Raw genomic sequence first — 20090 nt, 5'->3', positions numbered from 1 at the left:
TTTCAATGTTCAAAACATTGTTTTTGGTAAAAATTTACCCTAATTGTCGAAATAATTGTAAAATTATCAATTAACTATGTGCCTCATAACGTAAAAGAAGAAATCGATCACTGAATACTGAGCATAAACGTTATTATAAAGCGAATTAGAGTTACGGGAAAATTCGAGTTACGTGAGTTTCTCGTGAAAAGACTGTATAAAAAAAAATTGCCAAATATAGTCAAGAAGCGATCTGTTCTAAGAGAATTATGGAGGACGAGCGGATTGCCCATGTGATTAGGCTGTTTTCTAGCAGCATAATGCTAAACTTCATGCATCACGCTAATCAAATGCATGGTTGTAGTCAAAAGAAATCATCGGTTTATAATGGCCAGCTTACTGTTTGGATTATGACCCTATCAAGAATCTTAGAAGAACAATGGCATCAAAGATTTACGCAAAGGGACCTCAGGCCTTACACAACCAGAAAGTGTGTATAAGGGAATGTTGAGAGCAAATCGGCTCACAAACAGTCAAAAACCTACTTACTCCTATGTTAAAACAAATCTTTGAAGTCATTGAAGCCATTGAACGAGCTACTAAATAGCAAAGAAATATAAAATCAATACAGTTTGACTTATTTCTTTGACTTGTTTGGCGGTGCGGCTAAACGAATAACAACACCGTTTGTTACGGGTTTTGTGATTTAAACTTGTTAAAGCGAACTATTGTTCATGATTTTTTTTATAATTTGAGTTTAAAAAGATAAAAAAAAACTTGTGGAAAAGTTAAAGCTAATCGGATTTCATTTCACTGAGAAACATAGCAAAATACTGGTGCGCCTAAGCGAATGCATCGCACTGTATACGTTATTAACATACGTTATGAGATGCTGTGAGATGCTTATGAAAATTATAATTCATGAATATTCTCATGCTTTCATATCTGCTTGAACCGATCAAACTATCTGACGATCTTTTATTTAATTTAATGTTAATCTTTAAAATTTGTCCAAATTTCTAATTATTCAGTAGTGAACGGAGAACACCAATGGAAATAATCTGCGAATTAACAATAAATACAGCACGTATTTTGTTTTGGAGTTGAAGTAATAGGTTTCCTTGTCCATAAAGCATATGCAACTAAATTAAACATGACAGAATTTATGTTTGTTTCTTCGAAGGTGATAAATTCCCAATCATCGGCAGCTTGGTTGTATGAGATATCGGTTTCATTTTTACACAGCTTAGAGTCATGGTCGAACATGGTAGTCAACAGCGAGACTCGTATGGGTAAATTTTACGGCCCTAATCATTTGATTGCAACAAAGTATGTAAAATAAAGGGTTACAATTGATAGAAAATTCCTTTTAAAAAATGCCATTTGGACCGCAAAGTTCAGGGTCCTCAGGGATTTGGATGGCAGAACAATTTTGCTATGGAATATATAGAGTAGTTTAGATCAGTCGTTCACACTTATGGTGCTCCAGGTGAAATTTGTTTGACACATATCCCAGTTGTATATTTTATTGTCTATTTCAGGTAAAATCTATCATTTCATACTCCTTAATAAACTTTTACACTTACTTGGCATGCATGTATCCACAGAATCGATACACAAACCAGTAACTTACGATATATTACGCATGACGTTATTAGAAATACTAGTCAGGTATAAACCCCCTTGTCATTTTTCTCAATGAGTATCGGTACCTCGTGCAGCAACACCGTCGCTTCATCGCATCGCTTACGACGTGTGTAAATTATTGTTCAGCTCATATTCGCGGATTAAATAATCCCGAACGAGCTGTTGAACTGGCACTGGGAAGAACCTAAAATGCGAAGAATCACGGTTGATTAATCAGCTATTGACGGGGCTTAATAGTGACTTCTGTCGGACACTCACAACATGAACCGAGTAAAAACTCCAAATAACCTCGGCACCGTAACCACAATGTCTTGCCGCAAAATTCCTCTCACAATTTCACGTGCTGCCCGATCTACCGTCAATGGGGTAAATCTGGAATGGGGTGGAAGAGGGTGAATATAATTGTATTGTACTGAGGCCCGGTCGTCATCTTGCGGTATTTCCCCGTACCGTGGTTTCTGCAGGAAGTCAACCACATCCTTACGCGTCGTCACGTAGTATGGATTGACGCACGTGGTTCGTACGCTCTTCGAAATGCCCTGGATGCGTAGCTGCTCCGTGAGCGAAGCCATGAAGCCGGACACGGCGAATTTCGTTGCGGAATAGACGACACCCCACGGAAAGGCGTACATACCGGACATTGACGATATTCCCACGATGTGGCCACGTTTGCGTTTAATCATCCCGTCCAAAAACACTTTCGTCATCTGTGCGGAAGAACGGAGAACGGTCATGATATTCAGCGTTAGTTCAACAAGTCGGTACAAATGAAGAATATTTTCGAGAAATAAATTATAAAATACAAAACAATATTTCACAACACCCATCTTCCAACTATCGTTTGCATCGATACAAAATATTGCTTAATGCGCTTTATCGCTTGATCATTAGGTAGTTTGCATAACACCTTCCTCAGCTGTAAGGAATGTCCGAAGGAAACGAAATTGGGAATACGAATAATCCCAAAGTGTGATTAATTATCTTCTGTTGTACGTTGACGACTGGTAGTATGGTGGACCTCCAAGTCGTGGGTTTGTTATTTCTTTTCCTATCAACAGCTGCAGCGTTTTATATTTATTGCGTGCATTCATATTTATTAGACCTTGTGACTCGGTCTAATGCAGGGGTTTCCAAACTTTGCAGACCGCGGGCCGGGGACTCTCGCATATCTGTATTCGGGCCAATTATGCAATGTTTAGTTTTTAATGTTTGCTAACTATTAATATCTGAACGGTTGAAAATTATTACTTTTTTTAAAACAATCATTTATCAATAAGACAATTCATAAAGATGTTCAGAACATCAGCAATAGCGTCGTGGGTCACACTGAACACTCTCGAGGGCCTTCGCGTGCGACCTGCGTGCCTGTAGTTTGAAGACCTCTGGTATAATACATTGAAGATTATGCAGTGAACTTCTTCAAAACAGGTCCTCAATAACCAGTTTTGATCATTAAGCTCTAGGATTAAGAATTAGAAGAAGAAATTAAATTCCAACATACAGAGCGATCTTCATGTCGATCACTCAAAGTCAATCTCAAAGAAAAATAAACTACTTTTATATTAGTGCAAGACGATCACTTACGATATTGATATCGCTCAACCGTAACCGTAAGATGCGCTGACAGGATATTGAAGTACAATGCTTACATACTTCACAATGATTGACGGATTTTCAACTCATCCGATTGGCGAAAACAAAACAAAACTACTTATTAGCAAAAATGACAAACCAAAACCCAAACGTCCACCCCCTTAATGACCTGGCATGGCAGAAAATAAACGGAGCGAACGAAAACACGATTTTAGTTCCGCTTTCAGAGCGAACGAAACGTAACAAACAAACAACCAAAAAAACTGTGTCTCGATGCCGTAAAATTGTTCTCGATTACCTTTGCCATTACTTTTGCTATAGTTTTTTGTGTGCACGATCTCACACAAACACACTTCAGCTTCAACATTTGCGAACAGTGTGAAGATATCGGTTCTGAAGCAGGAGCGTCTTCAAAAGCAAAACATATCTGTAACGGCCGTGAGTGTTGTTCGACGTTCTACTTATGTTGCATATAGTGCTTCTGCCACAGCATAAAACATAGGAAATTGTTCATTTGAAGTAATTAAATAACCAATTCGCCTTCCCTACAAAAACTGGCTAAGGTTGCCACGGTGCGTTGGAAAATTTCCACTCAAACCTAACCTTGGCAGGTATTCGTCCACGATCGCATGATTAGACAACATTCGTATTAAAGTTTTGTTCGCTCGATTATTTGACCGCTAAACTACGGCTACCCTTCGCCAAAAGCATGGCTAATTTCAGTGCTAAAAGAAAAGGGGTCGCACAACGATGCCGTGGGGTGGGTGGCCGCTGGTTCAATCAGCCATCATGAATGGGCATAAACCGATGCTTTCGGTGGTCCACCATAGCAGCTTGGCAACGCACGCCAAAAAAAAAACGCCACCTTCAGTTCCTTCCATTGTGCGTCGGTAGGTTGCACAACCACCGATCGCCATGGGTCCGGACAGGAAATTTTAATGTCGCCAAATTAACCATTTCTTGATCGAACGAATATCGACATTGCGAAGGCAAATTTCACTATCATAAGGTATCCGTGGTTTTGGTTTGCCATCTGTCATGATTATGAGACTGTGCACCTTACAATATTATTTTGAAATTTTTTTCCCACCAATTAAATCCAGCTCGACTGGATCGGGCGGGCAGCAGCACAGCGAGTTGACCAAGTTTGATTTACGATCACTAAACCAGTTTAACTATTGTCACGCTGTTTTAACCAAAACCGAAATATCTCCATCGTCCTAGACGACCCATTTTTGTGAGGTCGAGCCCACGGTGATCAAATTAAATCTATTCGAACATCACTTTCATCACAGCTGATCGGATACCGTGCAGTTTCTCGTCAGCGGTTCTCGAACCGCAACACATGGACAATATGCAAACGATGTGGTCATTTAAATTCGACGCCTCTTTGCACGTGCACACACGACACACCTGCAGGCCCTATCGCTAACGGTCAATGTTGCCCGCGCCGAGTAACACGCAGCTTCCGCCCACCGTGACGAAGGCGAACGGAGCTCAAGAGGGTTGCTGAGGGTTTCGAACAACACGCGCGGCCCAGGCAACTTTGAAGATGTGATGCACCGAAACCGGTAGCGTTCGGTAAAGCTGTGCGTTCCCCGCAACTGGAGGCGGCCTCCGTTGGCCTTGGTACACGGGCGTTTGTGCTTACCCATACGTGCGACTTCATGTTCACGTCTATCACACTGTTCGCCCGCTCGACGTCCGAATCGTTTGCGAAGGCAAACATAATCAGCCCGGCATTGTTGATAAGAATGTCCACCGGACCGGCACCATCGCGCTCGATGCTGTCGGCCAACTGCCGGCACTGGTCGTACCGGGACACATCCACCCGGTACGCACGGGCGGCCACACCGTACTGCTGCCTTAGCTCCTCCGCCGTGCGCTCCGCTGCGTCCAGATCGATGTCCACCAGCGCCAGATGGGCGCCGCGTGCCGCAAACAGTTGTGCCATCGCCCGGCCCAACCCGTTGCCACCGCCCGTTATGAGCACCACCTGGCCACGGACGTCTTTCTGTGGCCGTGGCACAAACATGGAGTAGATCTCACGACAGAGTAGCGGCACACCGAGCAGTATCACTTTCACCAGATCCACCACAATCGAGAACACCGTCAGCAGCGGGCCGAGGGCAATCACAAACCGCACATCGGGCGGGCCAGCGTCCCCGCGTTCCGGCGTGCCATCGGCCCGGTGCGGGTCACCGGACAGTGGATCGCTTTGTTCACCGTTGATCGACGAGTTCATGATGGCGCGACGCGGTAGCCACGAGTTCCAGGGAACGACTGTCTGACGTCGCTGCTGCGATCGGACAGCACAACCCGGCTCGCTGTGCGTTAACGGATGCGTGGTGGTGCTAGCCGCCTGAAGAGGCTGTCCGATCGTCGCTGGAAGGGTGGGGGAGGATCGCGCTTGTTGATCGATGCACTATGAGCCAGTGGTGTGGATCTGTTGAAGTTTATGTCACGGTAGTTCCCGCACAGCTTGTAAACATTATTTACCTTTAAGGTTATCGGTTAGCTCCAAATTGGGAGCTTACAATTTTTGCACATAATGTATGTACCTTGCTAATAAACATAGCCGTGCGCTTCGCCCTAGAAGGAAAGAATTTATTGCTGCGCTACTCACTGGATCTTCACCTGCGTGCCCACAGTGCTACATCCCATAGTGCGGTAAAGCAGACTCATCATCTTCAAATCACTTCCTTTTGTGTGGCCAGCTGCCGCTGCTTTCCACCCCCCTTTGTTTCCACACGATTGCCGCACTTTTTGTTGTTGTTGTGTGTGTGCGCCATGCACAAGTGATCCGCGCGCCCGATGACGTACGGGACGGAATGGCAAACATTCAGCGCGTATGTAGCCGGTTTTGTTTTGTTTCCCGATTTTTTTTTTTTGTTTCCAGTCTCCCCTTTTTATCTCCGTAGGTCTCTCTCGCGAGATAATGAGTTACTTGAGAATGATTGGAAGCCTGCGACCGGGGATTAGCAGGTTGGTGGCCCGTTGTCTCGTTGACATCCCAGACACCTCGCTTCACCAGCGTTCAAGTCTAAAGTTGCCATTCAACGGACGGGAAGGATACAGAATAGGTTGAACGGGGTATGAAATTACCACCAATCATTGCCTTCGATAATGAGCTAGTACTTGTGCATGTGTTTGGAACAGTTTATAGTTCACGTAGTGCGTTTTGCCGGCCAAGCATATCTGAACCGATATAAGACAGCCTCAATAAATATATGAACGATCATGTTCGTTGCATTTTTTTAAGGTTGGAAATGAGATTAACAACAGCAACATTTGATTAACCCATTATAATCCAGGTGTACGAATTGTTAATCAAAATTCCAATGAAACTTTGTAGTTTGTGTAGTAATCCTAGGACATTACTTTAATTTGATCATCTTCAACACTGGAGACATCGGAAGGTCAAAGATTCAATTTTTCCATACATTTTTTCTACACTTTCAACATTTTCTTCGATCTTTGATCGAAAATTAATGGTAAAGCTTGTCTACTACCATTTTATCACTATTTTAATCAATGTAGAATAAGTTTAATTATAAATATTTAAAATGATTGATTGATTTGACATGAAAAAAAGATCTTTTTTTTGACTAAATTTTTCACTAATTTGGGACAAAAAATTACATTAAAGATCAAAATTAACCCACAAAGTGTTGAAATTACATTAAAGACACTCTAAAGTTATCATTGTATACCATTAACACTAGAACTACCAAGCGTGTTTCATTTATGCTCACTTTATAAACAATTTTGATGTCTTGGGATTATTTTTGAATACATTTTTGAGTTCGCACTACAGAAAAGATATGTAAAAGTTATGCAACAGTTATGGAAGAATTGTTTTACCGAGAAAAATAATGTAATGAAAATGAAGCGATCCAGTCAAAGTGACTGGTCCGGTAGTTCTAGTGTTAAATACTAACCGAGCCATTTAGTTTAAATAAATACAGCAGGTTTTAAAAATAATATTTCTACAAATGAAAGTTCATGCGCTGGAACATAGTAGGTTAATTGAAGATGATCATTAAACCAAATGTGATTTCCACGAACAAAACACAATATTGACACAGCGCGAAATATGATTCGGCTGGCCACGGAAAGGGTCAGCCACTTGAACCCGCGCCGACACACACTTCAGTCTGTGACGTACGTATTCGCACCAACACTTCACGTGCCTCTACATCCGTTACAGATTTAGGCGAGTGGTCGGTGTGTCACTATTTGTTGAGGGGTTTTTGGGGAGGTTTTTTTGTGGGGGGAGGGGAGGTCGTTGAAGTTGAAGTTCACAGTCACGGTGAAGCCAACCAGGGGGTTGGGATTCTCGTTCGATCATCAACCTAAAATTATAAGCGATAGACAACTTTTTTCCGGTAGTTATCCCCCATGGGCTTGTTGTCGCTTCGTTTCGTACCTCCTCACCCCCGGCCGTGACCTTTTTTATCCAGACAACACATTATTTGGCGTCATGATTAAAGAACTATAACTGGCCAAATATTTGTCGGATCGGTGGATGTGTAATAGTTTTTTTTTTCTGTTATTGCTGACTCTTTTTTCTTGCCGTTGTAAAAACACTAGATAAAAAAGTGTTGAGAGCAACTTTCACGCTGGGCTGTTTCATCTATAAAGCAAGAAATAGATCGTATTTGATGCTATGAAATTCAACAAAAATTTGTGAAAGTTTTTTTTTATTACTAGTGAGCATAGAGGGGCGTGTAATGGCAAGCAGTTTAAAGCCTTACTGGGCTTAGCCAATTTTTACTCGGTTACGTTATCTCGGAAGGAGAATTCGAACAATTGCGTAAAAGAGCGTATTTATTATATTACTCCCATTTAGCTGCCGGTTGAACCATCATGAACGTTCACCAACGCATGACGAAACTGGACAACTACAGCGCGAAGTGAAATTTGGTGTTTCGATTTGAAGGAAACATAAGCGGTGTTAGAAATGCCTCCCATATTGAAGATACCAAGCAACCGAGAGGGCACTTCCTCATCAACTACTGCTGCGCCTACTAAGCATGAGCCGTATGTTAGTGTTCGGTGTGTGGCATGGTTTCCCTTTAAGGGCAGCACAGCTGCCGCGTTACCATTAGATCACCAAAGCCGGAAACCGTAATACACCGCAACCATCAGAAGCTGGAGGCGGTGAAGCGTCCCGAATGACACAAAAATGATAACTTATGAGGTCAATAGCGTAAGATGTCACGCGGCAAGATAGCTGACAAGCGGTGGAAGCGATGTAAGGTCCGCTTCCCGGCCGCCTATAATTGAACCATTGTTCGCGTACAGATTATCGGGCGGAAGAGCCGTTGGATATGCGGATGTGTGGCGGGAGTGTGCGATTAGTTTTCCGCTGTTAGTGCGCTGTAAGTGCGCTTTTGCTGTAATTCCGTACCGCAGTACAATGCCATTTTTTTTCTAACAAGTTATTCTAGATTGATTGTTCTCTCCTAATGTATCAAAATGGCTTAAAGAGGCTTTGAATTCCTGAGGAATTCTTTCGTCTTTTGAAGAAATATAAGGATCAGTATATACCGAGGATTAATGCGTACGCCGTAAAACAATCGAATTAATCATGGAAGATCGTCTCAAAGTTCTCAAACAACTTGTGGAGCTTGTGGTTGTTCGGAGTTGAAATGCGTGTCGTATGTTAATTTTTCACAAACACCTAAAAACCAATCAAACTGTTCGCTGGTTACCGTTTTGCCTAAGCGAGAATGGCGTTTTCTGGTGTGGAACCACGCGAAAAGCTCATCCATGTCGCCGGAGACACAGTTATGTGTGGAGGAAAGTGCAACTCAAATAGCGATTTACAAAACTCTTGCCGTTAATGCCGTTGTTCTTGCTTTCGTGCAGAACATGTTGTTGAAGTCGAATAAATATTTGAATATTTGGGACAGTATAAAGAAACTAATGCTTCTAAAAAATAGAAAACAAGGGTTATTTTGGGGTGGAGAACAACTCCAGTACAGTCGTACGCATCAGCTGGCTTTTCCCCCTCCCGCAGTGCGATCTTTCTTCGCGACGTACGGACCCGGTCACGGTGCGGTAACTTTCGAAACAATCATCTACGTTGTAATCAAATGTGCCTTCATCGTAAGAAGTTTTGCCCTAAACCAACCGCCCTCTCCCCCCCCTCAAACAAACCCAGGAAGTGCGGCCTCGGTCGGTTGTTTTGGCGCAGGGTTCGCGGGGGTAATCATCAGAGAATCACTTCTACTAGCTAAAGCTTACGACTTACCGCTTGACGACATGATTCTGTGGCCACCAGTACTGCGCCGGATTCGGTCGATCGTGGTACCGTGGTGCCTTGTGGTGCTTCTTGCTCTCGGCGGTAAATATTTGGGGAATCTTAACGTCTTCGGAAGTTTTGGGCAACCTACGAAAGAATTAGGGAAAGCAAAAGCGTTTTGGTGCGATATTTGGGTGTGGATTTCTACTCAGTGATGCGTGTCTGTGGAGTTCCGTGAAAATCATGGTGCGTGTGTTGCTCTGCTGGACGCTGCTTGGAGTGTTGGTGAGCGGTCAGATCAGTGATCTTCGTTATACAGAGGTAAAAAAGTGTGCTTTGCTGTGCGTTGTGCTCATCAGCCATTCCAAAGCTACTCCCCAAACTTTGGGCAATCCCAAGCTGTAGAACAACTTCCTCACTGGCAAGCTTTGCAATTTATGATTTTTCGCCTGCAGACAAGCAATGATAATCTGGCGGAGGCGATCCAGTTTCTCCGCGAGTTTGATCGTGAAGCGGCCGAAATGTGTAACCGTGTGGCGAACGCTGAATGGCGCTACTCAACCAACGGCACGGAATACAACAAGCGTCGTATGCGCGAACAGCAAAACCTGGCGTCGAAGCTGGAATGCATCAGCTGGCGCAGGGCAGTGTCGTTCGATTCGTCACGCATCGTCGACACCAGCATACGGCGGCAGCTCGGTCGGATCGTGCAGCAGGGCAGGTGCGGTTTGGGCGATGGCAAATATGCGGAGCTGCAGCACGTGCTGATGCTGCTGAAGGACAACTACAACGGTGCGAAGGTGTGCCCTTTTCGACGAGTCGCTGCCGAAACTCACGATTTGGGGACCTTTTCGTCCGCGGGCAGTGGTTATCCGAGCTCGAACTATGTGTCGACCTACGCGGGATATTGCGATCTGAAGATTAGCCCGGATTTGACGCGCATCATGGAGACGAGCCGATCGGAACCGGAGCTCCGCTACTATTGGGTGGCGTGGCGTGAAAAGACGGGACCTCCGGTGAAAAATACCTTCATGCGCTACTTGAACCTTGCGAACCAGGCAGCGGAGCAGCACGGTTTCCACGATGCGGGCGAACAGATGCGTTCCGTGTACGAGGATGGGAACTTTTTCTTCACCGTCAACGATCTTTGGGGCGAATTGCAACCGCTGTACAAGCAGCTGTTCACCTACGTACGGCGGGGGCTGATTCGGCAGTATGGTGAACACGTGATCAGACGGGATGGTCCACTGCCGGCCCATCTGCTCGGCAATATGTGGGCCCAGAACTGGCGCCATATTCTCGACCTCATCAGGCCCGGTCCACCCGAAACGCCCGACGTGTCCGGCGAGATGGTACGGCAAGGTTACACACCGATGAAAATCTTTCAAACCGCCGAGGAATTCTTCACCTCCATCGGGCTGTCACCGATGGCGCCGGAATTCTGGCGCAACTCCGTGCTGCAGAAGTCGACGGCCGATACTGGCCAGCAGTGCAGTGCGTCCGCTTGGGACTTTTGCAACAAGGTGGACTTTCGCATCAAACAGTGCACGCAGGTTACACTGGACGATTTTATCGGCACGCATCACGAGATGACCCACATCCAGTACTACATGCAGTACGCGAGTCAACCGTTCCTGTACCGGGAAGGGCCGAATCCTGCCTTCCACGAAGCTCTGGCCAATGCGATAACGCTGAGCGTTGGTGGTCCAGCACATTTGCAAAAGATCGGACTGCTGAACAGTCCGGTGACGGTGACGAACGGGAACACGATGGTCAACATTGAATATCTGCTCAACTTGGCGCTGGATAAACTTCCGTTCATGGCATTCAGTTTGGCGCTGGAAAAGGTCTGAAGCAACCAGCTGAAGATACCATCTGTTTGGCATGGATGCTAAAGAACGGCGATGTTTTGTTTTTTTGTCTTCTTCCAGTGGCGTTGGTACGTCTTCGAGAAGGGTCCAGTGGGGATGAATGCACGCTGGTGGGAGTTACGGTTACGCTACCAGGGAATCATACCACCAACTGGCCGGGGATTCGAACATTTCGATGCCGGTGCCAAGTACCACGTGATATCGGACCAGGATTACATCAAATATTTCGTCGCCACAGTGCTACAGTTTCAGATTTATTCCGAACTGTGCCAGGCGGCACAACATTACGGTCCTCTCCATACCTGCGACATCTATCGATCGCGCGAAGCTGGTCGAATTTTAAGGTGAGTGGTACTCCACCGCTATGGTCTACTTTATCATACAGAAACTGCCTTTTCGCGTAGTGATGTCATGCAACAAGGAGCATCTCTATCTTCCGCACAACTGATTAAGTTGCTAACACGCGGTAAATCATCGCGCCTAACTGTTGAACCACTGTTGGAGTTTTTCCGACCACTCGAAGCATGGCTTGAGGGGCAAAATCGTGATGAACAGGTAAAAGACGCAGGAAGACGCAAATCACTGCTATGGACGCATTTCATACTAATGGACATTCTCGATTGTAGATCATTGGCTGGGCCTCGTCGATGGAGGACGTTGCGCTGTTTCAGCCATTGCTGGGAAGGAACGGACAGGCTGTAAAAACAGCAAACTTCAGATTAACGATCGCGCTGGGAGTTATGGTTTGGGGGTTTGTTTTACATATTAGTATGATTACGTAAAAAGCGTATTGCACTATTGTTGTAGAATAAATTGTAAATAATATCACTAAGGCGCGTTATGCTTTGGGTTTCTCTATGACTTTTAAAAGAACAAAACTCCAACTGGGATGCATAAATCCATCATGTTTTAGACAAAAATTAATGATTTTTTTTTTATTGCAAGGCCTTACATAAGTACTATAATTACAACAAGAGCGTACAAGATCAACAAACGAGTCTTATCCTTTTTCCTATTATTTTTGCTAGAACTTTTACTAATCCCACACGTGCGCCAACACATTTTTGTACGCTGCTGGAAAACCACAGAATACACAAAAAAAAAGGAAAATGCTGTAAATATTGATTAATGTCATTACTACGCTACTTCAACTCCACTTTCTAAGTTAGGCACGTTTTATAGCGTTGGCAAAGAGTTTCACTTAAATGGTTACAGAAAACTGCATTCACTCTTCAATGATCACCGCGCGCCACCCATGAGCAATTCCCCGCAATATTCTCCGAAAGATCGTCCTGTTCAACGGGTATGACTAGTGAAACTATTCCGTGCTGATTGGTGCTCAATTCTCCTAAATGCAAGATATTTACACGGCCCTGGAAAACCGGTTTGATGAAAAGCTTTTGCCGCAAAAGGTGAAATCACTCGAGATCGCTCGCGTTTCGCAGACTGTGCACCGCACACAATCATTGTCAGGGTTGGTAAGGATCAGTACTCGACGTGTTGTGGTGCGTTAGTAGTAATGGACCGTAAAATGAAGAAGAGTTGGATAAAATTTCAAACGGGAGTTGAAACATTTAGGTTCAGTATAGGGCAACAAGACAAACCAACAAATTGAGTCGGAGTAAAAACAAAACACAAGAGTTCAGTCCACTTTTTTCGACCCCACTGTTTCCGGTCTACTTGGCACTTCGGTACTGTCGGCGTTGTCTGCTGTCGCTCCGCTTTCGTTTACTATCGATTCGGGTTCGGCAGCAGTACTAGCGACAACATCGGGTGACGCGTTTTCCGTTTCACTACTTGCCATGTTACGCACATCTTCTTCCTTTACCTCCTGCTCTGGTTCAACTGTGGAAAGGAAGAAATGAGATTAGAACATGTGTCCTATGTAATCGACCATAACATTTTACTGACAGGGTTCTTCCTCTCCTACGCCCGGGCTTCGAGGTTCGCCCGATTGAGACGATCCGGAGGAGAGTTCTTCGCCGTCTTCCGCTTCCGAGCCTGAGCTTGTGTCGGGCTTTTGCGAAAGCCTGTCAAGCTGTTTCTGTTCGTATGGAAGCCGGGGAGCAACGGGGCGCTGCTTTTTCGCCGGATTTAATGCATTACAGAAAGCACACCGGAAAGCAGTGTATTCGTATTCTTCCTTCAGAACCATTCCTATAATGAGCAATCGAAAGTAATGATCATCTTTGAAGGGATTCACATGCAGTCGATCCAATCACCCTACCATTGTGCATGCAACATTCGGAACAAATCATGGCAAATCGATTGGTTGGTCCATCACCCACTAAGTAATCGACCATCTTCTCCAGAACTCCCTTCTGGTTTTGGTTGATGATGGGGAACGGTGTCCTTCGGAAGATCGCGTTATTACGCGTCCCGTACATCGGACTTTGCGGCAAATGCGGTGGTGCCCGTACCATCAAACTGGGAGCTGTTTGCGGTGTGTGGATTGGACCGCCTGGTCGCATTTGCGGTGTCATCGGTGTAGCAGAACGTACTGTCATCGATGGAGGAGATATCTGTCTTTGTGGGACGTTCGGAGACTGCATTCGAGGTGCCGGTTGTTGGCCAACGGGCATTAGTTTGGGGGCACGCAAAGGCGTCAAAGATGCGTTGAATGCCTGCGTTTGGATGCGGTGTGATTTTTCACCAAACTTGTCTAATATTTCTACCGCCACCTTGTACGTTTCCTTTTCCATCACATTTTCTAGGATCTTCTTTTTGTCCGCTCGAAGATCCTTCAGCTTGTTTGCATTTAACCGCAACTTTCGTTCGTAATGCCATGCTAGAACCCGTTTTAGCACAAAAATGCTACATAAAAGAAATAAACAAAATGGATTAGAATAAAGTTTTATCTTTGATATTAGGCTACGTGAGGCTCATACTTACAGTATAGGGCAAATGAGTAGGGGCACAGAATGGACGATCCGCTCATTCCACGTTGGCGGGAAGAAGATGAAATAAAATATCAACGATCCCAACACGTACAGCACGATCGAAGTTACTAAAAATCGGCCCACAAAACGTTTCCGCCGCTCCTGGGTGCTAATTGTGTACGCTTCAAAATCTTTGATTTTTTCCTCCAATTCTTCCAATTTCTGGAAAGTTGTTTTCTCTTTCTATATAGCCCCCCGGCAAAGATAAACAAAAACAAAAAGGTAAAAGTTATTTTTCTATTAAGACACACATAAGCTCGAGTCGGGGAAGGCTAGATGGGTATGAAAACAGCACATGCTTCGCTGAACATGGCAGGCAGACACACGAACTGGACAATCATTAGTGCACCCCGCGAGGAATTGGTGTGAAACATTGCAGTCCCAATCTCGACGCATTTTACTTCCCTTTTTCCGTATCGTTTCAACCACTCTAGCGCTTGGTTGTTGTATCGCGTGTACGGCTGATCGAATTGAATATTTATAACAGGCCTAAAAACTATGCAACATACCCGTCTGGGTTTACGTTCTCCAAAATAATGATTTATACCATTTGCTTTGGACTTTTGCTTATTTGAGGTTGTTTTGTGGAATAACCGTTGGCAGGTGGTTTTGGTTTCTTTAGCGTCGCAAATTAATTAACACACGTTCCCTTTGCACATTGTGCAACAGTCTCACTTTATCATCGGCATTTGATTAGCTAAGTAGGGTGACCTTTGCCATTAAATTTTACGTAACGGTCCCTATCGTTAAAAGGTGATTGAAACTACACCCCGGAACATGGTGCATGATGCTGGTAAACTAGTAGCAAATAAAAGTGAAAACTAGTCATAATTGTATTCAATAAACAAAGGCTTGATAAACATCCACAAGCCGAATGGATGTTACGGTTTGTGACCATCCCATCCGAAAGTATAATCGTTAAATTGGATTAACTAAGGCGTGCGTCCGTTTCTTATCGCAATCCTTTTCTCTGATAATGCCGCCGAAACCGTTCGTCATTGCTTTTCCTGAAACATGTGCAATTTTCACGCGCAATCAAAGGTCAATGGTAGGAAAGATATACTTACCCGAAATCTAGATATAATAACCCCCATCGTGTAATCGCCCTAGGGAAAGTGGGGCCGGTGCTGTACGATGCTGTTGACCGCTGCTGCTCTGATGCAAATTCACTCCGTTTGGTACACTGTGGAAACGATGAAAAGATTCCAAAACTCAAGTTAGACGCAGTTCACCAGCAAAAACAGATTCATTTTCATATCTCGCCGTAAAAACGCATTCGAGCGTATTAGCGGTAATGCTAAATTTAAAATCCATGAAATGTTCAAGCGGTTTTGCTTATTCTTTTTTTTGCGGTCAAGCTACTTGGCAACTCTGCCAAAAATAGATCAAATGTCCACCAACTTGTACAACGCGCTTGGATCTCTGCTCTTTGTGCAACAGATAGGCGCCGAAAGGATGAGTACAAAAAAAACGGAACACACGGCCGGTGATTTGCGGAACACACGCAAATGATCTCAATTAAAAGTCCTTCATCACCATCATCGCGTCACTGAACTTTCTTCTATCGTCAATGACAAACCGCTTACAGAGATGATGCAGCTCCGTAATCCGCTTTTGCTGATACGCTTCCTGCATTCACGAACCTGTTACAATCACTCCTGTAAAATGGTGCAACTTTACGTTATCGCGGAGTATTACCGACTCAGCAGTGTAGTTTACGCGTTTTAACGTGGCTCAAACTATTTTCGCTCCTCGGAGATGTTTTGATTTTTTCAAGACGACGCAAAGTCAGTTATGCTCTAGCAAACTCAACCGTGAGTTTCATTTTCAAGATAATTCTGCGGCCGTCTGATGATGCATCCAAACAAAAATGGAATTATTCCTCACAAATTGATTGTTTGGAGAGTTTATTTGAGGGAAAAATGAAATTGTGTTCTTCGTTACCACAAATGTTGGATTAATTTGCTGAAAAGAAAAAAAAAACATTTTTTTTCTGATAAATTCAAAGTTATGTTGTTGTCAATAAACGTGACCGCATGGGATCTTGCTGTTGCGCTGTCAAAAGTTATTGCGGGATGTGTCGGAAAAAGGGCGACATAAACAAAGCAACCAAAACAACTCCTAAACTGATAACGAATAAGCTAAAATTTGTGTTCCTCACCAGACGAAAGTGAAATAATTATCCAACAATTAACCATAGCAACCTAAGTCGCATCGGAACGTGGACGTAAATGAATTGAAAAACAAGTTACAAAATGTCTCAAACGGTTGTGGAGTTGCACTGGTTTCCGAAGTACTCGGATCGATTTTTGACCGCAGCTAGTTCCGAAATCAATTTGTATCAGGTGAAAAACGATCTCATCGATCATGGCGAGAAGTCGAGTAAGTTTGGACAGTTCGGTGTAATGTAAATGGAAATTAAAACAATTCTTTCGTTGTATTTCCCGTAGATATAAATTTGGATATCTCTAAGTCAACCACTGCCACATTGATTGCCTTCGAAACGCGCTATCAGTTTGTGCGTACTGTAGCACCGTCCTACCATGGTGGAGGAGAAATCAATTTTGCAGCTGGTCTGCCGAACGGAAAGGTTGCATTATGCAACTTTGTGACCGAAAACAATGTCGAATTCAGTAAGTCCCCGTATATCCTCTTCACAGAGCATTTCTGAAACGTTATCATCTGCCTATCCCATACAGCACCGAGAATATCGCGAGCATGCACATGTATCGCTTGGAGCGAGCTGGAACCCAATTTCCTTGCGATGGGACACGATCGCAACAGGTCCGACAATTGCATCACCATCTGGGACACCGAGCGTGGTGTTCCAAACCAATCATGTAAGACAATGATGTTCAAATGCTTAATAGTTAGGAATTTGGTATTTGGTCAATTGGATTGGGCAGATTGGATGTTACGTTAGGACGGGAATATATCTACCGCGATTTACGCGTCATGTCCGAAAGCAAATTAGACCTCTTTGCTCAATTTGCGACCATTACCAACAAAGCTTTGTAAAATTACCTTATAGCTTTATTTAATTGGCTTAACGAAAATTCGTGGGAATTTTAAGATAGATTCCATTTGCGTATACTACTTTACGAGCCATGCAGTTATTGAAATTAAATACATAAATTCACATTCTGATTGCAGCGATCGTAAGCATGATCGGATTGTCGGAAACCGCTCATTCGGTCTGTTGGGACAAGACATTCCCACAGGTGCTGATAGCAGGCATGAGTCACAAGTACATCAAAATGATGGACTTTAGACGTAGGTATTGCAGCAAATAGTACTGTAAACCTGTTGATAATATACCATTTTTTTCCAATAGAGAACCCAGTCCTCACAACAGTGGCAAACACTCGCACAGTGAATGGCGTTTGTGTCGCACCGAACGGTCGTTATTTGGCAAGTTACGTCGAGAATATTATAAACCTGTGGGATCTCCGTTCGCTGGAGAAACCAATAAGTCAAATACAGATGCAAAAGAGTATAAGCCAACTGTCCTGGTGCCCGACTCGTTCGTCCGTATTGTCGACGTTACAGCGCGACTCACCGTTGATAAATTTAATCGATTTGCATTGGCCGGGTTCGGAGATGGATGGCGGTGAACCACATTCGGTGAAGCGTTTCGTGTCACCCTTTCAAACCACGTCCAGCATGTTGATGACGAGCCGAATACCGTCGATGGCGTACCTTTCCTGGCATCCGTACGATCTCGAACGTATGCTGGCATTGTCTAGCGTTGGCAATATTTGCGATTACCGCATCCCGCAGCGGGTGGCCGTATCGTGGGATAACAACAACAATCTGTTCGGTAACAACGGTAACGATCTGCGCCAGTTCGCAACGCCAACACGCTCGTCAACGCCAACCGATTCGCTGAATCAATGGAATATCGATAGCAGCGAGGAAGACATTGCGGAAACGATGCAACACCGGGCGCTAAAGAATTATGGACTGATGGCGGACCTACAGCGAAATGGTGATCTAGTGGAGAAGAACGACGGTTTGCAAGCTGTCTGGCGAATGCTTGGCCACATGGTAAAGGAAGAGAACAAACAGGGTCTGAAGGAAATTCTCGGCGTCAATAATGGATTGGACGGCCCACCAATGTCACAGTCGGAACCGGTCAACACGAAATGGGTTGATTTCAGCATGTGCAGCGGGTTGGTGGTTTATCGGAGCGAGCAGCGCGATGTCGCCCAGCTGCTGTGTGGATGGACGTTTGAGCGTGAGAAAGATTCCACCTTCACCGCGTTTTTGGACGAACTGTGCTCGAAGCGAGAGTACACGAGAGCGGCCCTTTTAGCGTGCTTTCACTTTCGGGTGCGTCTGGCGATTGATATATTGGGCCGGGGAGCTGACCAGGCATCGGATCCCAGCTCATTGTTGCGCGTAGCCGCCATCGCACTGTCCGGATTTTCCGCCGAACGGTCCGAGCTGTGGCGGAAGCAGTGCGGTGCGGCCCGTACCCAGATCGACGATCCGTATCTCCGGTGCATGTTTTCCTTTCTGGCGTACGAAAAGGATGGTTTCGAAACGGTCACGAACGAGACGCAAATTTCGCTCAGCGATCGTATGGCATTTGCTTGCAACTTTCTGTCCGATGTGAAACTAGCCGAGTACACCAAGGGCATGGTGGCGAATTGTATAGAGACGGGCGATTTAAACGGTTTACTACTGACGGGTGCAAGCAACGATGGTATCAGCCTGCTGCAGAGTCATCTCGATCGAACGGAAGATGTACAAACGGTGTCGCTGATTGCGGCCCGTTTTCTCACCTCGGAGCTGCTGGCAAACTATCGCGTCCAGTACTGGATCGCAACGTACCGGGACATGCTGGACGTGTGGGGTTTGTGGGAGCAACGGTCCCAGCTGGACATTACGCTCGGTAGCATTCGGTCACCACCACGCAGTTCGCGGTCCGTGTTTCTGTTGTGCAACTTTTGTGGAAAGAATGTATCGATCGCGTTGCAGGAGGATGCAAGGTTGCGAGGAAACGCTACCACCATGCACAAACTGTCCTCCTGTCCGCATTGCCGCAAACCGTTGCCCCGGTGTGCGTTGTGTTTGCTACACATGGGAACAACGATGGGTGCCATATCGCAGAGCCAAGCCATTCACGGCCAGATCGGGTGGCAATCGAAACCGTTCTCCAAGTGGTTCAGCTGGTGTCAAACGTGCCGGCACGGTGGTCACACCGAACATCTGACGGAGTGGTTCAACCAAAACACCGAATGCCCGGTGACTTCGTGTAACTGCAAGTGCTTTGCCAAAGATTTGCCGATGCCACAGTTCCCGCGTGACAAGGATAGCGTTTCCTGACACCAGCTGTCCACATTATTTTAGGTTGCAATGACCCCAGAATGTCTCAACCAGTTGGTGTTCCTGTACCAGTAAGCAAAGTGCTATGTTTAGGGATGATGTTCGAACGCATCTTGAAAGAATTGGTGTGTTCGAATTGTTTTTTTTGTGTTCGTTAAATGTACTTTTTATTTGTCGTCAGTCCTCAAAGAGGATCGTTGACTATTGTTTTATTTGCGAAAAGGGTTATATTTTACAGTGTGAACCAGGGGGATAAAGGCCAAAGAAATGGCTAATAAAATCATGTATGTGCAACAACAAAAAAAGATGTTGTTATTTAACTATACTTTAAAAAGGTTAGTTCTCATCTCCTATCAGAAAAGGAAAATGGAAAGAAATGTTATAAATTTAGAAGCATAAAATAAGCTACAAAACTGCTAAGAAATCAAATTAACTTTACGCAACAGGGTATAGACATGTGCAACGATAAAGCAAAACCGA

At 44.8% G+C, this 20090-nt stretch overlaps 4 protein-coding genes across 4 annotated transcripts; 2 read left to right on the top strand and 2 right to left on the bottom strand.

Annotated features, from left to right (window-relative positions):
- Positions 1-1725: 1725 nt before the first annotated feature.
- On the bottom strand, positions 1726-5464 carry LOC128712326 (17-beta-hydroxysteroid dehydrogenase 13-like). Its single transcript, XM_053807222.1, has 4 exons — positions 4871-5464; positions 2077-2333; positions 1885-1998; positions 1726-1810 (listed from the first exon to the last, which is right to left on the bottom strand). The coding sequence occupies exons 1-4, from the start codon at positions 5462-5464 to the stop codon at positions 1726-1728; spliced, it is 1050 nt and encodes a 349-aa protein (XP_053663197.1).
- Positions 5465-9712: 4248 nt separating this feature from the next.
- LOC128714889 (angiotensin-converting enzyme-like) lies at positions 9713-12122 on the top strand. Its single transcript, XM_053809771.1, has 5 exons — positions 9713-9790; positions 9925-11316; positions 11401-11684; positions 11745-11895; positions 11967-12122. The coding sequence occupies exons 1-5, from the start codon at positions 9713-9715 to the stop codon at positions 12120-12122; spliced, it is 2061 nt and encodes a 686-aa protein (XP_053665746.1).
- An 860-nt stretch (positions 12123-12982) lies between these two features.
- LOC128714211 (endoplasmic reticulum junction formation protein lunapark-B) lies at positions 12983-15373 on the bottom strand. The gene is made up of 5 exons (XM_053809086.1): positions 15347-15373; positions 14233-14462; positions 13568-14154; positions 13252-13497; positions 12983-13185 (listed from the first exon to the last, which is right to left on the bottom strand). The coding sequence occupies exons 1-5, from the start codon at positions 15371-15373 to the stop codon at positions 12983-12985; spliced, it is 1293 nt and encodes a 430-aa protein (XP_053665061.1).
- A 1161-nt stretch (positions 15374-16534) lies between these two features.
- LOC128714475 (GATOR complex protein MIOS) lies at positions 16535-19610 on the top strand. Its single transcript, XM_053809349.1, has 5 exons — positions 16535-16661; positions 16730-16912; positions 16979-17119; positions 17433-17552; positions 17614-19610. Exons 1-5 carry the CDS (start codon positions 16535-16537, stop codon positions 19608-19610), a joined length of 2568 nt encoding a protein of 855 aa, XP_053665324.1.
- Positions 19611-20090: the final 480 nt, after the last annotated feature.

Source organism: Anopheles marshallii, chromosome 3 (assembly GCF_943734725.1).
Source record: "Anopheles marshallii chromosome 3, idAnoMarsDA_429_01, whole genome shotgun sequence".
Taxonomy (NCBI): Eukaryota; Metazoa; Arthropoda; class Insecta; order Diptera; family Culicidae; genus Anopheles; species Anopheles marshallii.
Note: the sequence above shows the minus strand (reverse complement) of the source record. Positions and strands in the feature narration are given on the sequence as shown.